The sequence below is a fragment of the Eleutherodactylus coqui genome, chromosome 9 (assembly GCF_035609145.1).
Source record: "Eleutherodactylus coqui strain aEleCoq1 chromosome 9, aEleCoq1.hap1, whole genome shotgun sequence".
NCBI classification, from domain to species: Eukaryota; Metazoa; Chordata; class Amphibia; order Anura; family Eleutherodactylidae; genus Eleutherodactylus; species Eleutherodactylus coqui.
The window spans coordinates 111,341,881-111,366,557 of record NC_089845.1 but is presented as its reverse complement, the minus strand read 5'-3'; the positions used below and the strand labels follow the sequence as shown (position 1 = coordinate 111,366,557).

General features: G+C 46.4%; 1 protein-coding gene across 1 annotated transcript in view; it reads left to right on the top strand.

The window, feature by feature from the left end:
* The window catches only part of LOC136578686 (lipoxygenase homology domain-containing protein 1-like), a 325,705-nt gene that overhangs the window by 215,327 nt on the left and 85,701 nt on the right, over positions 1–24,677 (top strand). Inside the window, exon 30 of the mRNA XM_066578875.1 lies at positions 2,178–2,243. Coding sequence (XP_066434972.1) covers positions 2,178–2,243 — 66 coding nt within the window. The remainder of the gene's footprint in view (positions 1–2,177; positions 2,244–24,677) is intronic.

Sequence of the window (24,677 nt, the reverse complement as noted above, 5' to 3'; positions counted from 1 at the left end):
AGGGCGCAATTTCACGGGAAAAAGAACACACCTGAAATTAATTAGGCTGCATAGCCTTTTAAATCACGGAAAGGGTGTGTCCTGCATCCATGTGAAAGGTTCCCGACAGTGAAAAAAGTACAGTAAGATGTGCATAAACGCAAGCAAAAGCACAACGTTCATGGCACAAGAGCGTCACACTACCGCATGCATTTTTGCGCATACGTCCGTGTAAGTCCACACTTCTATAATATGCACCACTGAAGATCTGCAGTCTACAGCTGTAACAGCAAAGAGAATGAGATTTTGAAAAATCCTGCTTTGCTAAAATGTTGCTTAAAAAAAATCTGCAGTGTCATTTTACCTGCGGCGCAGATTTTAAATCCGACACGTGTCAATTTATGCTGTGAATTTTCAGTTCGGTGTCACGTCTTCAAATGAGTGGATAAGATTTGTCTGAAGATCTGTCACAATCTGCACGTAACAGCCAGAGGGGATTTTCTGTTGCAGAAAATCTGCTACATGTGAACGCAGCCTTTAGTTCATCATCACCGGTGACGAAATCACTAATTGGATTCCACAATACCCACAGCAGTTCTATTGGAATTCCTCGCTGCCAAATCCACACCTAAATTATGCTGATTTGGCATCATTTTAAATTGCGGATTAGCTAAGGAATTTAACCCTTTTATTTCAATGGTTGAATTCTGCAACATAAATAGGCATGCTTTAGATTTAGAATCCACTACGTTTTTCAAAAATGCTGTGGATCCGCTGCAGAAAGTTTTTGCACCATGTGAAGGAGATTTCTAAAATTTGCGGAAATTTACCATAACATAAAGAGATTTTTTTAACCCTTTGTAATCTAATTTTGGATTCAGGGTTTCCTAGGGGGTTTTCTCTTTCTGCCATTATACAATGGCGCCACTTGCTGGCTAGAGCCAGTACTGCGGTAGGGGACATGCTGGAGAGGCCCCCGACAACAGAGTGGCCAGTAATATACAGTAAGAATACCCTGCCGGACGTCTTCCGACATCGGAAGCTGTACAGCCTTCAATCAGAATGTCTTTAGACGTCAGACGCTGCTTGTGTTATAAATGCTGCGGGATTTCCACAGTGACTCCTGCAGCTGAAATTCTTCAGCACTGTGTCGACGGCTTTAGGCTTTAAAGGGTTTGCAAGTTCTACCATTTCTGTACAACTAGCAGTAAAATAACTAATAAGCATATACTTCCCGCTCCCACTGTGTCCCACTGCGTTGCTCGGTCCTTCCCACCCGTTTGTGTACAGGCTGCAGTCCCACCTGGTTTATGGGATGTCATAGGTGCTGCAGCCAGTAATAGATCTCAGTGATCGAGCCCTGAGCTTGGTTATTGGCTGCAGCACCTGTGACATCCCCTAACAGCCGGGGAAAGCCTATAAATGTGATGTCAGAGGGGAGACCCCGAGGAGCGTCATGCTTATTTGTCATTTTTAGGGGTTTGATTTACAAAAATTGTGGAACTCGGAAAACCCCTTTAAAAAAAGAGCAGAAACAAAGCCATTTGTGTGATAACAGACGCTACTCCAATCATTTCTGGAAACTTTCACGTGCGTCCATGGATGGACGGAGAATGAGCAGTGGAACACATTAGTAGACACAAATGTGACATTGAGGGTGCGGGCAGACGAGCGCATAAACGGCGCGTTTTTGCGACCAAACGTATATACGTGACCATCTGAGGCAATGGTTTCGAATGTATTCGTTCACATGGGTGATTTTACGGCGCGTAAAAACGGCAATTCGAAAAAAAACGGAACATATGCGACCGAAATACGCGCCAACGCATATTCGATCGCCGAAAAGACCGTTTGCAAAGTAGGAACAAACGAAAATACGCTTTCTAGCTCTGGTCGTGATCGGTGAAAAACGATCGCTCGGGCGATTATACGTTGCGCTCGTGCGAACGTAAATACGCCTACGCTCGTCTGCCCGCACCCTGAATCTGAGAAATACAGATCCCCTGATTGGTGTCTCATGGCCCTTGCTGGACTACAAGGGGACAAAATGATGTTTCATTGAAAGCTCCAACAAGAAAGTAGCTTGATGATTCAGCTACCTAATGATAATGTAAAGTGTTGTGAATTCTCAGCTCATTATCATCTTGTTATTCATTTGGAGAACTGACTGATGATTAACTTAATCATTTTTTTTTCAGAAAGGGAAAATCCGGAAAAGGATATTGGAGATAAAAACACAGCCTCAGATGAAGTAATCAAACAGGGTAAATTAGCAAAGTTATATTGAAGGAAAGACTAAAACAAACACATCACTGCTGAGCAGAAGTGGATGGTCTGTAATCAGGATATGCTGAGGAGTTTAAAAATACAGTATTTAATTATTAAGCCTTATGCTTGACTTAAAGGCTACATCCAGCTTGGCAACTAAAATTTAGGTATTGTCTCAATGTATCTTAAATCAAAAATAAAGCAACTTTGCAAATGGTCTCTTACCAGATAACCCTTCTAAATCCTGCGCCATAGGCAAATCAGGAGTTAACAGTGTGGTGAACATAGCCAGATTGTGCCTACCGCCTGCAGTCTTCTATGTGAGCCAGCCCCTGCCTCTGATTCGAGATGGAATGAAGGGGGTGGAGCAAAAAGTGGTAGAATATAAATGGCCCAAAACTGGAGACAAGGGCTGTGATGGTTAAGAGTGTGCCAAAGCTTCTGAAGGCGCTGCCAACCAGAGAACGCACCACCTAAGTGGGAGTGAGCGTATAGAGGAGTTCAAAACTGGTGACTCGGCGCAGCGCTTTACAAATTATTTGAAAAAATCAAAAAACGACTGGCTGAGAAATTCTCCTTTAATTGGTATAGCAGACAGCCAACGTAAGAATGTCATCTAAAAATGGGAAGACGCCAATGGCCTGGAAGCCATAGCGAGAATGGTGCATATAGGGGAGCCTGAGTCGGCTCATGACAGGGCATAAGAAAGTGCACATGCATCACTCCTGCTCTAATTTCGTGGACATTGGCTTCTTCCCCTGCTTGTGGGTGAACTAAGGACATCATTAGAGATGAGCGAGCACCAAAATGCTCGGGTGCTCGTTACTCGAGTCGAACTTCCCGCGATGCTCGAGGGTTCGTTTCGAGTAACGAACCCCATTGAAGTCAATGGGCGACTCGAGTATTTTTGTATATCGCCGATGCTCGCTAAGGTTTTCATTTGTGAAAATCTGGGAAATTCAAGAAAGTGATGGGAACGACACAGAAACGGATAGGGCAGGCGAGGGGCTACATGTTGGGCTGCATCTCAAGTTCCCAGGTCCCACTATTAAGCCACAATAGTGGCAAGAGTGGGCCCCCCCCCCAACAATTTTTACTTCTGAAAAACCCTCATTAGCAAGGCATACCTTAGCTAAGCACCACACTACCTCCAACAAAGCACAATCACTGCCTGCATGACACTCCGCTGCCACTTCTCCAGGGTTACATGCTGCCCAACCCCCCCCCCCCCCCCCGCACGACCCAGTGTCCACAGCGCACACCAAAGTGTCCCTGCGCAGCCTTTAGCTGCCCTCATGCCACACGCTGGCCTCACAGCCACACCACCCTCATGTCTATTTATAAGTGCGTCTGCCATGAGGAGGAACCGGAGGCACACACTGCAGAGGGTTGGCAGGGCCAGGCAGCGACCCTCTTTAAAAGGGGCGGGGCGATACACCACAATGCTGTACAGAAGCAATGAGAACTCCAATCCTGTGCCACCACCATCAGGAGCTGCACAAGTGGGCATAGCAATGGGGAATCCATGTGCCACACAGTATGCATTCTGTCAAGGTGTCGCATAGCTCAATCGACACTGCAAGGGGAAAGCAGTCTGCGCTCTGGCCCCTACCCAAGTCAGTCAGTGCCATGTGCCAGACAGGTCAAACACCGCAATGGGAACTAAGTTTGCACCAACAGCATAGGTGGGTCCTAGGAAACCCAAGACATGAACCAAAAATTGATCTGAGCGGCCAAACATGGCAGACTTGCACCGCGCCCACGGCATAGGCCTCAGCCCACAGATTCAGCAATCCTAGGTTGGAAGTGGACTTTCACTGCACCCAGGACATAGGCCTCTGCACAAACCCTCAGCAATCGCGTGTCTACAGCAGACTCCAATGCTAGCGTAGCTGTGCACGTCTCATTAGCGCTGTATTGCTCCTGTAGTTTCTCCCAATGCAGTGCCCCGGATAGTAGAGCTAACGTCAGATGAAATACAGGTGGGCTTCGGCCCACACTGCATGCCCCAGTCAGGCTGGGGTTCTTTATAAGTAGACACAGGCAGGTACAACTCCGTGTGGACCGACAGCATGGGTGGGTCCCAGGAAGCCACCGGCGTTACATAAATAAATCCCATTGCATTGCCCAGCACAGCTGAGGTAACGTCAGATTAAATGCAGGTGGGCTTCGGCCCACACTGCATGCCCCAGTCTGACCGGGGTTTTTAATACATAGACACTGGCAGGTACAAATCCGTAATGTGAAGTCCCTGTGGACCCACAGCATGGGTGGCTCCCTAGAACCCACCGGCGGTACATAAATGTATCCCATTGCAGTGCCCTGCTCAGCAGAGCTAACGTCAGATACAATACAGGTGGGCTTCGGCCCACAGTGCATGGCCCAGTCAGACTGGTAATATGTACCTTAACAGTAACCGCGTTGGTGGGAATGTGGTCGCGACTGTGGACCTAGTAGCGCGGTTTTATTTAGTTGGTTTTCGGAATGTGGCCAGGATTAAGTGGGCCGTGGTGGGGGGATGGTGGGGGGGCTCTCTTGTTGAGTCGTTAAAGGTGAAATTCTTGGACTGCCACCAGACGGACCAATGCAAAGGTATTTGCCAAGAATGTTTTCATTGTTGGAGGAGGAGGGGGATGTTTTTGAGGCACTACGTGTCTTCTCCACGTGTCCGTGGTTATATGCACCTTAACAGTAACCGCGTTGATGGGAAATGGCCTCGCCGCCATCATGTCTTTGGGATGCCTCCGTTTCCACACCCCAGTGACATAGCATTAGCAGTGGTATAGGCAGAGCCCAGAATTAGTAACATTTCAGTGGTAGCATTAGGGACAGGCCCCAGTAACATATCACTAGCAGCAGTATAGGGGGAGCACAGTATTAGTTCCATTTCAGTAATAGTAGCAGTCAAGACAGGCCCCAGTAACATATCACTAGCAGCAGTATAGGGGAAGCACAGTATTAGTTCCATTTCAGTATTAGTAGCAGTCTGGACAGGCCCCAGTAACATCACTAGCAGCAGTATAGGGGGAGCACAGTATTAGTTCCATTTCAGTAGTAGTTGCAGTCTAGACAGGCCCCAGTAACATATCACTAGCAGCAGTATAGGGGGCGCACGTCCTCTAGGCTTACCCCTACCCATCAGCATGGTGTATTACGAGTAGAGCAGAAACAGAACGCTGTAATTAAATGTGCCGCTTATTGGCCTGTGGTTGGAGGCTGACTTCGCTTACAGAGCGCACAGCAGAGCTAGGAAACAATTATGCGCAAGCCTGTAGTGAGACCTAGGTGCGTATGACTGAGCTACTGGAATTCACAGGGCAGAACCAGTCAAGTGGCCAAAGGCCAGTGGTAGGCCTTAAGTATTTTGCTTCAATTGTTTAAAATGGTGAGGTGAAAAACCAGACAGACACCGTATGCAGCGTATATATGTATACTGTTTCCCTCTGGCGGGATGACGGAGATCATGTAACGGACACAGCAGAGCCCAGAAACAATTATGCGCAAGCCTGTAGTGAGACCTAGGTGCGTATGACTGAGCTACTGGAATTCACAGCGAAGAACCAGTCAAGTGGCCAAAGGCCAGTGGTAGGCCTTAAGTATTTTGCTTCAATTGTTTAAAATGGTGAGGTGAAAAACCAGACAGACACCGTATGCAGCGTATATATGTATACTGTTTCCTTCTGGCAGGATGATGGCGATCATGTAACGGACACAGCAGAGCCAGGAAACAATTATGCGCAAGCCTGCTGTAACGCTTAGCTGGGTAATAATGAGCGACTACTAGTACCCCCAGCAGACACGCAGTAAACTGAAGACGGTCACAGGCAGCCCAAATATTGTATTTTTTTCCAATTTTTGGGAAAAAGCACACTGCCTATATAGCCTGTATATGGATTTCCCTGTTGGAGGATGACTGTGGTTATTGAAAGCACAGTGCAGCCAGAAAAAATTATGCGCAAGGCTGCAGTAACACCTAGCTGGGTAATAAGTGAGTGACTACTACCCCCAGCAGACACGCAGTAAACTGAAGACGGTCACAGGCAGCCCAAAGATTTTTTTTTTTTTTTGCAATTTTTTTGAAAAAGCCCACTGCCTATATAGCCAGTATACCTCTTTCCCTGTACCACTGTCCCTGCCTCACCAGTACTGCCCCTGTAATCAGTAAAATGACTGCACACTGAGGACGCTATGGTCTGCACGCCTGATATACAAAAAAAAAAATGTGCAACACTGCTAAAACCAGCCTCAACAGTACTGCACACAGTCAGATGTGGCCCTAAGAAGAAGAAGGCACTTTCCCTATTGTCTCTCAGCGTGCATCTGTGGCGAGCTGCGGCCGGCCCCAGTTTATATACTCGGGTGGCACCTGATCTCCCCAGCCACTCACTGCAGGGGGGTGGGATAGGGCTGGAACTTCACAGGAGGAAGTTTTAATGCCTTCCCTGTGTTACTTTTGGCCAGAAAACGGCGCAAAATTTTCTGGGAAGAAAATGGAAGTGACTCGAACACCGCGTGGTGCTCGTCTCGAGTAACGAGCATCTCGAGTACCCTAATACTCGAACGAGCATCAAGCTCGGACGAGTACGCTCGCTTATCTCTAGACATCATCCATGTCAATCAAAGTCGGGGGCCTGGTTCACAGAGAAGACTTAGACTGGCAGGTGTGGTTCAGTATAATCATACTTCTTTATATGTACCCCTTACTTCTAACTGCGGTAAGTAGTTAAATAGTCGTAAGGGAAAGATGAAGGAAATATGACTGCCAGATCCGAGTACATAAGGGATGGAGATGTCTTTGTTGACTGTTACCATAAATGCACATAGATCCCTATCAGATCTGTGGACATAAAGAGGTAGAAAGTATTTGCCTTATTTTACATTATAGTTGTTTTGGAACAATAAATAAGGTGTTGATGTGGCCAACTACTCTTACGCCTCATGTCCACAGGCGGGTCGGATTCCTCATGCAGGAGCCCACAGTGGAATCCAACCCTGCCCACAAGGGGTGCTAAGAGAAGTGAGAGAAGAAGAGACTCCCATAGATGTGTTGTTGTGCAATTTACAGTTATTTATTCATATCTCAACTGCTTGGTACTTTTCCAGTGTCCTCCATGATGTGTATGGTTTTCTGGCTTGGTTTCCTATTCCCAATCATTGTTTTAAAGACTTGTTTAAATAGTTGAGCATTGATTTGAAGGAATGCTGCCATCCAATAGGTGGCTCTGCAGACGTATTGTTCCATCTTCATTAGGGTGGATTCAGACGAGCGTGTTTATGTGTGCACAATTGTGCGCACAAAACCACGTGTCTGTTAGAGCAATTGGTTCCCTACAGTGTATTCACACGTCCATGTTTTACAGACGTGCAAATGCGCGCACCTGTAAAAGATAGGACATGCGTGCACCATAGGTCTGTGGTGCATGTAAATATTCCCTGCGGGGAGTCCCCTTTTCACTGAACACTGTGACAGCACTGTCACAGTGCTCGGTGACAAGGGCACTCCCTGCAGGGAATAAAGAATTCCCGGCCACAGCTGTCACAGCTGTGACAGCTGTGGCAGAGGTTTGCAAGGTTCTCCCAGTGCTTTCAATGGGACTGGTGCTTCTGCATTTTCGGTGAAGGGCTTGAAATATAAGCCCTTCCCTGAAAATCATCCCTAAATGATTTTCAGGGAAGGGCTTATATTTCAAGCTCTTCCCCGAAAATCCCTGCAGGGCTTGCCTGCAGCCCATTGCTTTCAATGGGGCTGCAGAAATGCTTGTCCCATTAAAGGCAATGGGAGAACATCGCGATCCTCTGCCACAGCTGTCACAGCTGCGACAGCTGGGGCACGGGATTCTTTACCCCCCACAGGCAGTCCCCTGGTCACTAAACACAGTGATAGTGTTGTAACAGTGTTCAGTGACAGCACTGTAGCTATAGGTTCTATTGAACCAATGTTCACGCTGCAGAATTCTACCACAAGTATCGCGTAAATATGCGGCCCCGCCCACCACCAGAAGCATCATCTGACACTGCCGGGGCATCATACTCTGCAATGCGCATGTTTCCCCGCCCTCCATGCGAGATGCGTACGGAGGATCCGGAGTGGTAAGTATGGGGTTTGAGGGGGCGCCGTGGCAGACTCCGTTGCGATATTCCACTGGCAGAGCCTGTCACAGCCGTGGGCATGACCCCTTATATGGCAGCGGTGGAGAGGTGAGTGTGTGTGTGTATGTATGTATATATATATAATTTTTTTTTTGCACAAACCAGGGATGATTTTCAGGGAAGGGCTAATATTGCAAGCCCTTTCCAGAAAATTACTGCAGAGGTTGCCATCATCCTATTGCCTTTAATGGGGCTGCTGGCAGCAGCCGCGCCCACATTGAAAGCAATGCTGCACAGACCTGCATTCATGCTACTTGGCGCACGTACGTGCGCAACTACGTACGCATACGCTCTTCTAAATGCACCCTTATTTGCTCCATGATGATGTTATGTCTCTGTGTGTGCTACAGATGGTTAGGGAGCAGAATCTGCAGTTCTCTTTGTGCACAGTGTATAGTTCACAGCCTAAGAGCAGGCTCCCCCCACCAGCTCAGAAATCACAGAGAATTAGAGATACAGCCTACAGAGGGAAACTATAATGGTCTGATGTGGTGTTATTCCTAACACACTTACACATAGCTGCTTACTCTAAACAGTCATCTGAAAAGTAAGGTATGCTTTTAACTTCTGTATATCTTTGATGCACTGGGTTTTTTACATACAGTATGATGGAAAGAATACACTTGTGCACAGATTTGATGGTGATCAGAGAACTCATATTAAACTATTTTTTAAGGAATATATAGGGTAGATAATGCCAAATCTTAGCCAGTGTTCGGTTAATTCTTTTTTTTCTTTAACATTCAAGTTAATGCTTCACCAGAAATCAATTCATTCATATTTTAAAATGCTTGATTTAAAACATTCAAAAATAGCATTTTAAGGGCAGATGATATATAACGATATTTAAAGGACCTTGTAGTGACCTCTAATAAGTAGCCTCTGCATTGGCAATATGGCTGACATCTTTCCCTTTTAATGTAATTCTTTGTTCAGGTGATTACATTTAATGGCATTACTTAGCTGCAGAGACTGAATTATCTTATATATGCTTTAAATGCTTATTGCTGGCACAACTTGTAAATTAACATTATTACTAGAGATGAGCGAACACCAAAATGTTCGGGTGTTCGTTATTCGTAACGAACTTCCCGTGATGCTCGAGGGTTCGTTTCGAACAACGAACCCCATTGAAGTCAATGGGCGACCAGAACATTTTTGTATTTCGCCGATGCTCGCTAAGGTTTTCATGTGTGAAAATCTGGGCAATTCAGGAAAGTGATGGGAATGACACAGTGACGGATAGGGCAGGCGAGGGGCTACATGTTGGGCTGCATCTCAAGTTCCCAGGTCCCACTATTAAGCCACAATACCGGCAAGAGTGGGCCCCCCCCCCTCCCAACAACTTTTACTTCTGAAAAGCCCTCATTAGCATGGCATACCTTTGCTAAGCACCACACTACCTCCAACAAAGCACAATCACTGCCTGCATGACACTCCACTGACACTTCTCCTGGGTTACATGCTGCCCAAACGGCCCCCCTCCCCCCCACAGCGCACACCAAAGTGTCCCTGCGCAGCCTTCAGCTGCCCTCATGCCACACCACGCTCATGTCTATTTAGAATTGCGTCTGCCATGACGAGGGACCGCAGGCACACACTGCAGAGGTTGGCACGGCTAGGCAGCGACCCTCTTTAAAAGTGGCGGAGCGATAGCCCACAATGCTGTACAGAAGCAATGATAAATAGAATCCTGTGCCACCGCCATCAGGAGCTGCACACGTGGGCATAGCAATGGGGAACCTATGTGCCACACACTATTCATTCTGTCAAGGTGTCTGCATGCCCCAGTCAGACCGGGCTTTTTAATTCATAGACACAGGCAGGTACAACTCCCTATTGTGAAGTCCCTGTCGACCCACAGCATGGGTGGCTCCCTGGAACCCACCGGCGGTACACAGAAATATCCCATTGCATTGCCCAACACAGCTGAGGTAGTAATGTCGTGCTTAATGCAGGTGGGTTTCGGCCCACACTGCATGCCCCAGTCAGACTGGGGTTCTTTACAAGTGGACACATGTAGGTTTAACTCCCTGTGGACCCACTGCCTGGGTGGGTGCCAGGAAGCCACCGGCGGTACATAGAAATATCCCATTGCATTGCCCAACACAGCTGAGGTAGTAATGTCGTGCGTAATACAGGTGGGCTTCGGCCCACACTGCATGCCCCAGTCAGACGGGTTTTTTAGAAGTGTACAGAAGTATTAAAAACTCAGTGTGCACCTACAGCATGGGTGGCTCCCTGGAACCCACCGGCGGTACACAAAAATATCCCATTGCATTGCCCAACACAGCTGAGGTAACGTCAGCTGTAATGCAGGTGGGCTAAAAATTAATTTGATTACACTGTAGGCGAGGGCCCACAAAAATTGCTGTATCAACAGTACTAATGTACATCCCAAAAATTGGCCATGGCCAGCCAAGAGGGCAGGTGAAACCCATTAATCGCTTTGGTTAATGTGGCTTAAGTGGTAACTAGGCCTGGAGGCAGCCCAGTGTAACGAAAAATTGGTTCAAGTTAAAGTTCCAATGCTTTTAAGCGCATTGAAACTTATAAAAATTGTTCAGAAAAATTATTTGAGTGAGCCTTGTGGCCCTAAGAAAAATTGCCCGTTCAGCGTGATTACGTGAGGTTTCACGAGGAGGAACAGGAGGAGGAGGAGGAGGAATATTAGACACAGATTGATGAAGCACAAATGTCCCCGTTTTGGATGGTGAGAGAGAACGTAGCTTCCATCCGCGGGTGCAGCCTACGTATTGCTTACGTATCGCTGCTGTCCGCTGGTGGAGAACAGAAGTCTGGCGAAATCCAGCCTTTGTTCATCTTGATGAGTGTTAGCCTGTCGGCACTGTCGGTTGACAAGCGGCTACGCTTATCGGTGATGATTCCCCCAGCCGCACTAAACACCCTCTCCGACAACACGCTAGCCGCAGGACAAGCAAGCACCTCAAGGGCATACAGCGCTAGTTCAGGCCACGTGTCCAGCTTCGACACCCAGTAGTTGTAGGGGGCAGAGGCGTCACCAAGGATGGTCGTGCGATCCGCTACGTACTCCCTCACCATCCTTTTGCAGTGCTCCCGCCGACTCAGCCGTGACTGGGGAGCGGTGACACAGTCTTGGTGGGGAGCCATAAAGCTGGCCAGGCCCTTAAAGACTGTTGCACTGCCTGGGATGTACATGCTGCTCGATCTACGCACATCCCCTGCAACATGGCCCTCGGAACTGCGCCTTCTGCCACTAGCGCTGTCGGCTGGGAATTTTACCATCAGCTTGTCCGCAAGGGTCCTGTGGTATAGCAACACTCTCGAACCCCTTTCCTCTTCGGGAATCAGAGTGGGCAGGTTCTCCTTATACCGTGGATCGAGCAGTGTGTACACCCAGTAATCCGTAGTGGCCAGAATGCGTGCAACGCGAGGGTCACGAGAAAGGCATCCTAACATGAAGTCAGCCATGTGTGCCAGGGTACCTGTACGCAACACATGGCTGTCTTCACTAGGAAGATCACTTTCAGGATCCTCCTCCTCCTCCTCCTCCTCAGGCCATACACGCTGAAAGGATGACAGGCAATCAGCCGGTGTACCGTCAGCAGCGGGCCAAGCTGTCTCTTCCCCCTCCTCCTCATCCTCCTCATGCTCCTCCTCCTCCTCCTGTACGCGCTGAGAAATAGACAGGAGGGTGCCCTGACTATCCAGCGGCATACTGTCTTCCCCCGCCCCCGTTTCCGAGCGCAAAGCAGCTGCCTTTATGGTTTGCAGGGAATTTCTCAAGATGCATAGCAGAGGAATGGTGACGCTAATGATTGTAGCATCGCCGCTCACCACCTGGGTAGACTCCTCAAAATTACCAAGGACATGGCAGATGTCTGCCAACCAGGCCCACTCTTCTGAAAGGAATTGAGGAGGCTGACTCCCACTGCGCCGCCCATGTTGGAGTTGGTATTCGACTATAGCTCTACGCTGTTCATAGAGCCTGGCCAACATGTGGAGCGTAGAGTTCCACCGTGTGGGCACGTCGCACAGCAGTCGGTGCACTGGCAGCTTAAAGTGATGTTGCAGGGTGCGCAGGGTGGCAGCGTCCGTGTGGGACTTGCGGAAATGTGCGCAGAGCCGGCGCGCCTTTACGAGCAGGTCTGACAAGCGTGGGTAGCTTTTCAGAAACCGCTGAACCACCAAATTAAAGACGTGGGCCAGGCATGGCACGTGCGTGAGGCTGCCGAGCTGCAGAGCCGCCACCAGGTTACGGCCGTTGTCACACACGACCATGCCCGGTTGGAGGCTCAGCGGCGCAAGCCAGCGGTCGGTCTGCTGTGTCAGACCCTGCAGCAGTTCGTGGGCCGTGTGCCTCTTATCGCCTAAGCTGAGTAGTTTCAGCACGGCCTGCTGACGCTTGCCCACCGCTGTGCTGCCACACCGCGCGACACCGACTGCTGGCGACATGCTGCTGCTAACACATCTTGATTGTGAGACAGAGGAGGAGGAGGAGGAGGAGGAGGGTGCTTTAGTGGAGGAAGCATACACCTCCGCAGATACCAGCACCGAGCTGGGGCCCGCAATTCTGGGGGTGGGTAGGACGTGAGCGGTCCCAGGCTCTGACTCTGTCCCAGCCTCCACTAAATTCACCCAATGTGCCGTCAGGGAGATGTAGTGGCCCTGCCCGCCTGTGCTTGTCCACGTGTCCGTAGTTAAGTGGACCGTGGCAGTAACCGCGTTGGTGAGGGCGCGCACAATGTTGCGGGAGACGTGGTCGTGCAGGGCTGGGACGGCACATCGGGAAAAGTAGTGGCGACTGGGAACTGAGTAGCGCGGGGCCGCCGCCTCCATGATACTTTTGAAGGACTCCGTTTCCACAACCCTATACGGCAGCATCTCAAGGCTGATGAATTTTGCGATGCGGACGGTTAACGTTTGAGCGTGCGGGTGCGTGGCGGCGTACTTGCGCTTGCGCTCGAACACTTGCGCAAGCGACGGCTGAACGGTGCGCTGAACTACACTGCTGGATGGGGCCGAGGACAGCGGAGATGAGGGTGTGGGTGCAGGCCATGAGGCGGTAGTGCCTGTGTCCTGAGAGGGGGGTTGCATCTCAGTGGCAGGTTGGGGCACAGGGGGAGAGGCAGGGGTGCAAACCGGAGGCGGCGAACGGCCTTTGTCCCACCTTGCGGGGTGCTTGGCCATCATATGTCTGCGCATGGTGGTGGTGGTGAGGCTGTTGGTGTTGGCTCCCCGGCTGAGCTTTGCGCGACAAAGGTTGCACACCACTGTTCGTCGGTCGTCAGGCGTCTCTGTGAAAAACTGCCAGACCTTAGAGCACCTCGGCCTACGCAGGGTGGCATGGCGCGAGGGGGCGCTTTGGGAAACACTTGGTGGATTATTCGGTCTGGCCCTGCCTCTACCCCTGGCCACCGCACTGCCTCTTGCAACCTGCCCTGCTGATGCCCTTGACTCCCCCTCTGAAGACCTGTCCTCCTGAGTAAGCGTTGCACACCAGGTGGGGTCAGTCACCTCATCGTCCTGCTGCTCTTCCTCCGAATCCTCTGTGCGCTGCTCCCTGGGACTTACTGCCCTTACTACTACCTCACTGCAAGACAACTGTGTCTGATCGTCATCGTCCTCCTCACCCACAGAAAGTTGTTGAGACAGTTGGCGGAAGTCCCCAGCCTCTTCCCCCGGACCCCGGGAACTTTCGAATGGTTGGGCATCAGTGACGATAAACTCCTCTGGTGGGAGAGGAACCGCTGCTGCCCAATCTAAGCAGGGGCCCGAGAACAGTTCCTGGGAGTGTTCCCGCTCCTGAGCAGGTGTCATTGTAGTGGACTGAGGAGGCTGGGAGGAAGGAGGAGCAGCAGACAGAGGATTCGGATTGGCAGCAGTGGACGGCGCAGAACTGCGGGTAGACGATAGGTTGCTCGAAGCACTTTCTGCCATCCAGGACAGGACCTGCTCACACTGCTCATTTTCTAATAACCGTCTCCCGCGTGGACCCATTAATTGGGCGATGAATGTGGGGACGCCAGAAACGTGCCTCTCTCCTAATCGCGCAGCAGACAGCTGCGACACACCTGGATCAGGAGCTTGGCCTGTGCCCACACCCTCACTTGGCCCTCCGCGTCCTCGGCCACGTCCACGTCCACGTCCTCTAGGCTTACCCCTACCCCTCAGCATGCTGTATTACCAGTGATTAGATTTCCCAGGCAGGAAATAAATTGGCGCAAGACTGCAGGCCAAATATAATTTTTGCCCTTTTTGGAAAACGAAAGGCCCCACTGCCTCTAGTGAATGAATTATCTAAGTTTAATAACTGTGCTGTGTCCCTGCTTATGTGTCACAGAACGTGAGGGTAGCAGAGTTATTATAACTCTTGGAGAGCAGGTATTTTTTTTTCCCAATTAAGGAAAGCAAATGGCGAACCCAGCAGTAAAGCGTAGCTGGCTGCGTATGATTTAGCAATGTTTTTCACGCAGCTCACACGTCTACACAGGCGTAAGGACGGACACAGGCTGGACAAATAGATTTGTTTTCAGTTTTTTCCCACCAACAGGCAGCACTGCGTATATTCAATGAACCTGCGAAGTTTAATAACTGCGCTGTGTCCCTGCTTATGTGTCACAGAACGTGAGGGTAGCAGAGTTATTATAACTCTTGGAGAGCAGGTATTTTTTTTCCCAATTAAGGAAAGCAAATGGCGAACCCAGCAGTAAAGCGTAGCTGGGTGCGTATGATTTAGCAATGTTTTTCACGCAGCTCACACGTCTACACAGGCGTAAGGACGGACACAGGCTGGACAAATAGATTTGTTTTCAGTTTTTTCCCACCAACAGGCAGCACTGCGTATATTCAATGAACCTGCGAAGTTTAATAACTGCGCTGTGTCCCTGCTTATGTGTCACAGAACGTGAGGGTAGCAGAGTTATTATAACTCTTGGAGAGCAGGTATTTTTTTTCCCAATTAAGGAAAGCAAATGGCGAACCCAGCAGTAAAGCGTAGCTGGGTGCGTATGATTTAGCAATGTTTTTCACGCAGCTCACACGTCTACACAGGCGTAAGGACGGACACAGGCTGGACAAATAGATTTGTTTTCAGTTTTTTCCCACCAACAGGCAGCACTGCGTATATTCAATGAACCTGCGAAGTTTAATAACTGCGCTGTGTCCCTGCTTATGTGTCACAGAACGTGAGGGTAGCAGAGTTATTATAACTCTTGGAGAGCAGGTATTTTTTTTTCCCAATTAAGGAAAGCAAATGGCGAACCCAGCAGTAAAGCGTAGCTGGCTGCGTATGATTTAGCAATGTTTTTCACGCAGCTCACACGTCTACACAGGCGTAAGGACGGACACAGGCTGGACAAATAGATTTGTTTTCAGTTTTTTCCCACCAACAGGCAGCACTGCGTATATTCAATGAACCTGCGAAGTTTAATAACTGCGCTGTGTCCCTGCTTATGTGTCACAGAACGTGAGGGTAGCAGAGTTATTATAACTCTTGGAGAGCAGGTATTTTTTTTTCCCAATTAAGGAAAGCAAATGGCGAACCCAGCAGTAAAGCGTAGCTGGCTGCGTATAATTTAGCAATGTTTTTCACGCAGCTCACACGTCTACACAGGCGTAAGGACGGACACAGGCTGGACAAATAGATTTGTTTTCAGTTTTTTCCCACCAACAGGCAGCACTGCGTATATTCTATGAATAATAACTGTGTTGTGGCCCTGCCTATACAATTCTTTCCCTGCAGTATCAATGGAGGGTGCAATGCTCTGCAGAGGCGATTTTGAGAAGCCCAAAAAAAATGCAGCACAGCCAACAGCAGCCTGGACAGTACTGCACACGGATAAATATGGCCCTAGAAAGGACCGTTGAGGTTCTTGAAGGCTACACTCACTCCTAACACTCTCCCTGCCTATGCAGCACTTCTGTCCCTAATGCCAGGTGCAACGGTCTGCAGAGGCGATTTTGAGAAAAAAAAAAAAATCCCACTGCTAACAGCAGCCAACACACAGCTATCAGTGGCCCTAATAAGGACCTTTGGGGGGTCTTGAAGCCTACACTAACTACCAATTCTTTCCCTACAGCAGCTCCGGTATAAACAGCACTGTCCCTCATCTAACTCACACCGCATCTGAGGCGAGCCGCGGGAGGGGCCGACTTTTATATTAGGCGAACACCTGATCTCGCCAGCCACTCACAGCAGGGGGGTGGTATAGGGCTTAAACGTTGCAGGGGGAAGTTGTAATGCCTTCCCTGTCTTTCAATTGGCCAGAAAAGCGCGCTAACGTCTCAGGGAAGGAAGTGAAAGTAACCAGAACACCGCATGGTGTTCGTCACGAATAACGAACATCCCGAACACCCTAATATTCGCACGAATATCAAGCTCGGACGAACGCGTTCGCTCATCTCTAATTATTACTTAATTAGTTGATCCAACATAATTAATTGAATTAGGCACTGGCTATTTTCCTTTGCTTTTCACTACAGGCATTTTACTTTTTGCTGCTTCAGTTTGATTCTGTGTACTTGCCTTGATTTGTATGTGATTGAATATAGATATCTGTTATTGCAACGTTGTGTAATATTTATTACTTAAATTTAAATTTCCTTAATTCGTTAAATTATTGATACAAGAAATGCACTTCAGTTAATTGAATTGTAAATATATCTTTTTTTTCTAGTATCTTAAACTAGAAAAATAAGGACCATAGTTCTACTTTTCATCGCCCTCTGATGCCAACGTTGCCTGCACATTCATGACAGCGTACAGATCAGTCCCTGAAGGCCCAATAATCACCTGAAATATAATACAACCGCTATTTCCTCAGAGTCTGTTCTCGTTCTGCTTTCTTTTCTTTTGTTGCCAAAGATCAATATGGGAATAAGGGAGAAAATATGGAACATATGTCCAATAAAAGCCACCCCAATCTGGATTCAGAAACCAGAACTATTATGTACATACTCAAGTCTACCACATTTTAGAGCCATGGGTTAATGTCCCCTTAGATTTTTTGCACAATGTTGTAATCATTCTCAACACACATAATTCAAACTCCCTTAAATCTAATCTATCTTTTAAAAGGAATGTATCATCAGAAAATGAACTATTGTATAAATCAAGTTTCTATGTTAAACATACTTTTAAGAATTGTTCTTATATTTTTGTTGTTTTGTTCTATGTTTTAAAAAATCCTAAAATCCAGCAGTTTTCACACTGACCACTAAGGGCTCATTTACACGCAAAGATAATATTCCAAATGACTGAAAGTTTGCAGGATTTAGCGATCTATTCTATTCTATGGACATTAACACTTTATAATTTTCATTTGCATGTGAACGGGCCTCCAGGAGCTGTTTGCAGAGCCCAGCATGTGTTTAAACACACACCCAGCTGTGCAAACAGCTGCATTGTTCTGCTCGCAGCTGACGGCAGATTTCATTGTTCTCTCCCGGCTGCGGAAAGAGCAGCCTGCAGTCTATTGAGAGATAAATATGTTTGCTTTATCTCTCAGTAGCTGAATGATGGGTTTTTAGTTAACCTTAAAATCATCGCTAAAATGAATAGTGCACAATGCCCATATTTATATGTAACGATTATCATTCATTTTCAGACATTTGAACGAATTTTGACCGATTAATTGTTGAATGCAAAAGGGCCTTAAGACCAATAATAGTCTGACACTTCAGACTATTTCAGCATTGAAATACATTCAATACATTAAAAAGTAACCACTATATATAGATAGCACAGTGTCCACTATTCATATTATATGATGGTCACAGCTCACCCCCCCCCCCTGCACAGTGACTTTTGCACAGATTGCAGATCAAACAACCTAGAACATTCCCCCATAGAAGTCAATATGTCAACTCCTGTCCATTGTGTCTATGGGGCATGAGTTTTGCTGTAAAGCATATTTCTAAATGTTGTTAACTGCAGCTTAGGTATAATAGTCGTTCCCTATTGCCACGTACAGAAAATAGAAAAAATGGAATATGTGTCACTGTCTGGTTTTATTCATTAAAAATTATAGGTACACATTTCTTTTAAAGCTGACATTGATTTATATGTTAGAGCTTTATTTTTAGAAACCCAGGGGTTAGATCTCTTTATGTTCTGCACAAGCAGCTCTATTCCAGGAAATTCCCATGAAAGACATAAATAAAATATCAGTGTTGGGCCACTTTCAGACCTGCGTATTGTTGCTCTGTACTGGATCTGTGTTTGAACACTTCCATTGAAGGAGAACTCACCACCTCACATGGCAACCTGTTCCACTCATTGATCACCCTCACTGTAAGAAAGTTTTTTCTAATATCTAATTTGTGTCTCCTCCCTTTCAGTTTCATCCCATTGCTTCTAGTCTTTCCTTATGCAAATGAGATAGGGCTGATCCCTCTGCACTGTGACAGCCCTTCAGATATTTGTAGACAGCTATTAAAGGGGTTGTCTCGCGGCAGCAAGTGGGGTCAAACACTTCTGTATGGCCATATTAATGCACTTTGTAATATACATCGTGCATTAAATATGAGCCATACAGAAGTTATACACTTACCTGTTCCATTGCTGGCGTCCTCGTCTCCATGGTGCCGTCTAACGCTGTCTTCTCCTTCCATTTAGACGCGCTTGCGCTGTGCGGTCTTCTGCTGTGTTCAATGGAGCTGCTCCGGCGTGCTCGCGCTGTGCGGTCTTCTGCGCATGCGCAGACCAGCTCTCCGGCGCGAGCACGCCGGAGCGGCTCCATTGAACACAGCAGAAGACCGCACAGCGCAAGCGCGTCTAAATGGAAGGAGAAGACAGCGTTAGACGGCACCATGGAGACGAGGACGCCAGCAACGGAGCAGGTAAGTGAATAACTTCTGTATGGCTCATATTTAATGCACGATGTACATTACAAAGTGCATTAATATGGCCATACAGAAGTGTATAACCCCACTTGCTGTTGCGAGACAACCCCTTTAAGTCTCCTCTCAGCCTTCTTTTTTACAAGCTAAACATTCCCAGATCCTTTAACCGTTCTCCATAGGACATGATTTGCAGACCGCTCACCATCTTGGTAACTCTTCTCCCAACTTGCCCCAATTTGTCTATGTCTTATTAAAATTGGGGTCCTGATAACTGGACACACTATCCAAATGAGGGGTCCCACACACCGACGGCACATGGATGGGACGTTTGTAATATTAATGGTCCGATGAAGATATGTGGAAGTTGTGGAGTGTCTTAATATTACACCTGAAACGGCTGTTTTCAGTTTAATTCCCCGCAGGGAGGTTAATATAATCTTCACAATTTGTACTTGATAGGAAATGATGGCCTCTTTGTAAAGAATTTGCTTTCTCTTAAATCTGTTTGCAACTTTCTATCATGTCTAGATAAAATGATAGGGTCCATGGAATGCTACACAATAGTCTGTCTATTTTTAACATTACATTATAGATAGGAGTAAAAGGAAGACTTTAAAACAGGCAAACAGATAATACTCCTGCTGGGAGACCAGAAAAATAGAATACTGCAGTTTTTGTTTGGGATAATTGACTTGTTCTGAACATAACAATTTTCCGTTTTAGTAATTGCATAAAGTCAGCGTCATTCAGTTGTGGCATGCTTTCTATGCTATTTTCATTCATTGTCTAGTTAGAAATGAAAATTCTCCTACTTGCTAATGTTTACGGTATTGCCCGTACAGTGCAGTATTATACTGGTCAGTGTTGGTTTATTACAGATACTCCACTTCGGCTACATTGGCGCTGGTATTGTTAGCCATGGGATGTCTCTGGTACTTATAGGGGTGACATTGAAAGGAATAGGGGACATCAGTGCCCATTGTTAACATCTGAGAAAATCACTTTGGAAAATTATAAGCAACTGCAATTCATAGGATAATATGTTTGCACTAGGAATAGATTATATAGTAGGTATAAAAGCAATGGCCAATCAAACTACTAACGACCACTCATCCATCTGTGCGTGAGTGAGTGACATTATGAGGGTTAAAATTCTAAGTGCAACACCAATCCGGCCCACCCCACTTGCCCCGTTGCCGGCCGTAAGAAGAGACACCACACACAGGAGTCTGGTCTAGCTCCTCACACGGGAGAAAAAACTGCGCACTTTATTACAGATTACATGAGATCTTATACCCTCTGTCCCATCCCCACTAGGGGGTGATGGGCTCATAACCATATATGGGCAGTCCGGATTTCCGCCTTAGACAGTGAGGCGCCTCTGGCTTATACAGAAAATCACGTATTCAATTAACTCCAGTGCAAAGAATTACCCACACAATTCTAAGAAGTCCGGCCTAACATCCATATATGGGAAGTCCGGATTTCTGGCCTAAGACAGTCAAAATTATGTACATTTGAACATCTTGATATCTTGTTTCTGCGCTTCTGGGAAATCGGCCAAGTACATGCGGCCTTGCGTCTGGTTCTTCTTCTCTGAATTTAAGATACATCTCTTGCAAAACCTTGGCATATCTGATGTAAGGCGAAGTATTAAAGTTTTTTCTCATTTGGAATTGAATAAAACTTGCATACAGGTATAAAAGCATGAAAAACACATATGGCAATATATATATATACCCTCACAAACCCCCCTAAAAAACTTAATATGGAGATCAAGCATCAGACCTTGCACTTTTCCTCGGTCGTCTCTCCCTTGCATCAGGGTTTCTCCACTGCCCGTAAGTCCCTACTCCTAGGAGGGGGAATCCCTACCTCACCTCAGAAGGAGGCCATGGATTCCCTGGGCTTATTTCCGGGCATCCATACCCTCTATCTGTACGAGTTAACACCCCACAGGGTGTGCCCTCGCCGGAACCTAAGGTCTTCTGCACTTTCCCTAGGCAAATGGGAAGTCCACTGACAGTCCATCTTATGAGACTGAGGCAGACACAGTACTGGTCCATCTCTCCATTCTTCTGGTAACGTATCTGGTTGGCATTATCGGAACTGGCTCTTCATCTTTTTTCAAACAAGGGAAATTTTGGTCACATTATCCAGTCCCTTACTCATACTCTTTGATCAAAGGGATAATACACATACAGAAAATTACATACCCCACCTCTTTCTGCTAAAATCATATCCACGGCCACTCTATTTTGGAACGCCATGGATGCAGTGGGCCCTAACTGGTCCGCTAACCCTTGCAAAAGCATCTCTAGTGTAGTTTACAAATCTCTGCTGATTGTAATAGATATAATTCATCTAATCTACATTATTATTAACAGTGACAATAGCAAATAAGAACTCAAAACCTGCTTTAACCTGATCTCTAGAATTAAATTCATCTGGCACCCCCCTTGGCACTCCTATTGCATCTATGCATACATGTGGATCAAAGTTACCACCTGGAGCGTCAACGTCTCTCTTAGCACGATGCGGTGTTGGATTGTGTAGTCTTCATATTGCACATTTAATTGTATTAATTTGTTCTGAAACAGGGGGCTAGTGTACAGTAGTCAAAGGTGTGTGTTAGAGGAATTGTACCACATTATAGCATGTAAAGGATATGCAGGATCATTAGTTTTTTCAGTGCGAAGTGTGGATCCAAGTGGGCTTTCCTTCGAGCTCTACTGCAGTTGGGTGAACAACATCTGGTAAGGGACATTCAAACCGGGTTTGTCTCTCAAACTTTTTCACATAGACCCTGTCACCTGGTTTTAGATTGTGACACTCATCTGTAGGACCTGGGATAAAAGCAGAGACTACAGAATACATTACTAACAATTCCTTAGAGAGACCTATGACAACATTAACAAGAAAATCATTCCCCAAACTCGGTCACTGTGGCATGTACCCTCCTGAGAAAAAGAAAAACTAATAGAAGACACTCAATTCAAAATTTACCCATTTTCTCTATTGTCTTTTGTATCTACTTTCCCACTACTCCGCGGATGGTAGGGTGTGTGAAAAGCCTGGAATATACCCAAAACAGACATGATGTGTTGCATTATTTCACCTGTGAAGTGTGTACCTTTGTTTGACTCAATCACTTCTGGTACCCCATATCTGCGGATTACCTCATTCATGAGCTTCTGTGCGATTACCTGCTTATTTACGTTGGTAACAGGGTAGGTCTCCAACCTGAAAAGAAATTAACAACAAGCACATTTTCATGCTCCCCAACAAGTGGGAGCTGAGTGTAGCCAATTTGCAATCCCTGAAATGGGTAGAGTGGTCTAGGCAAGTGTGGTGTGGCAAATTTACTTCTGCCCTGTTGCTTTATGGCAAAGATCATGCAAAATTGGACAAATGATGCAGCAGCTACAGAAAACCAAGGAGCCACCCGTCCTCGTTCAAGCGTCGTCATCATTACTGCTTTAAGAGGTGCGTCTTTCCGTGCGTCAGCTGGGCCATCATGGGGCACAGGGACTATGGTAAGCAAGTTCTGTTGACTGTTCACCATACGCCGTCCCTTTTTAGTCCATTTTTCCTTTTCTTAACTGTAAAGTCTTTAGCATATCAAAGTCCAATGTTTTTATCAAAGTCCAAGCTCAAATCAAAGTCCAAAATTATTATCAAAGTCCAAGTTTTTAATCAAAGTCCAAGATTTTTAGTCAAATTCTTCTTTTCTTCTTTCTTCCACGGCTTGAGGGCCGCTGCTTTTGCTGTGTGGTCTGTGATGGCGTTGCCTCTTGCTTCTCTGGTGTAGGAATTGGTGTGAGCTTTCCACTTTGTCAGGTAGAAGTAGGGTCTCCATGAGACTGCACCGCTGCATCATTCCTAATTGGCTGTCCTGCTGTGGTAAAAAACTGTCTGGCCTTCCATGTTGGGCCGTAATCATGAGCTATGCCAAATGCATACCGGGAGTCAGTGTAAATGTTTGCCGTCTTACCTTCCTCCACTCTACACGCCTCCGTGAGTGCTTTTAATTCCGCTTCTTGTACTGCGACATGCGGAGACATTCTGCTTTTTAGGACATCTTGTTGTGTAACCACCGTATATCCAGTGTGGAGTCGTCAATCACCCTGGGTATCATCTATAAAAAACAACTCAAAATATGCATTATTAACAAGGGCTTTCAGTAACTTTTTTTTTTTTTTTTTTTTAACTTAAATTTTCTTGTTGCATCACTGCTAGACAATCATGCTGGTATTCTATTTGAAAAAGATTAGAATCTTGTTGCAAAAAATTTAAAAATGACTTGCAAAAAAAATTTTAAAATGGCTGATTTGCAATACCTAAAATGGCTGACTTGCCATACCTAAAATGGCTGACTTGCCATACCTAAAATGGCTGACTTGCCATACCTAGATCACCTACGCCTTCTCCTCCCCCCCTTTAAACCAGGGTACGCAATTGAAACAAGAGCACCCGGTTTCAAGGTAGTATAACATTGTAAAAAGATTTGATGGATGCAGATAAGGCCTGTAAGATGTTAGCACCAATAGCAGAAACATGAGTTACACCGGGGAAGAATAATCTACAAAACCTCTACTAATATTTGAAATGTGATATCCCTTTAAGTGAATTCATTATTAGTCTGTTCCTGCCTGCAGTCTTATCAAATCTGAGACAGGAGAAAAAAAAAACAAAACAAACTTTTACTAGCTGCTCACCCCCTCCCTTGGACAAGAAGGATGAAACATTACTACGTACTATTACATCATCTAGCTCCACCCCTTCGATATTGGCACATTGCGTCCGTCTTCTCAGAACCATTTCAGCTTAACCGTCCACACGTCCACATCTCAACCAAGCAAAGTCCCATGCATGGGGTAGGACTTTTACCCCCAGTCAATTTCCACATCACACATTCCACCACAGCCCAAACACGGGTCACCAACTCTCATCCATCCATGCTCTCAAGTCTGCTCCGTCACCCCCCTTTAAAGGTGTACCAGTCCATACAGATGCACGGACAAAAAAAGTTTGACAAACATACATACATCAGCTGAAAAACACCGAGGTGAGTGCTATAATTTTATAAAGTACATAATTCTATTGAGATGAGATTGTGAATGAGCGCTATCTATGACAAATTATGTGAAAAAAAGTTTTGCTAAGTGACTGAAATATTCTATATTTCTTATCTACTGAAGCTATTATATGCTGTATTAAACGCTGAAGTATTTAGTTTCTGTGACCCTGAATTTGGAGTGAGTTCTGAAAGCCCCCACTTTTTTAAAATAAATCTCTTATCTCTCCGCGACTATGAAACACAAACTGATTTGTTTTAGCTTAAACTATTGCCTGCATTTTGAAATCATAATTAACACATATGCTGGGACCTTGCAACATTCATTTTCAACCCCTGTATAAGTAAGAATATACATTAGAAATTACTATATTTT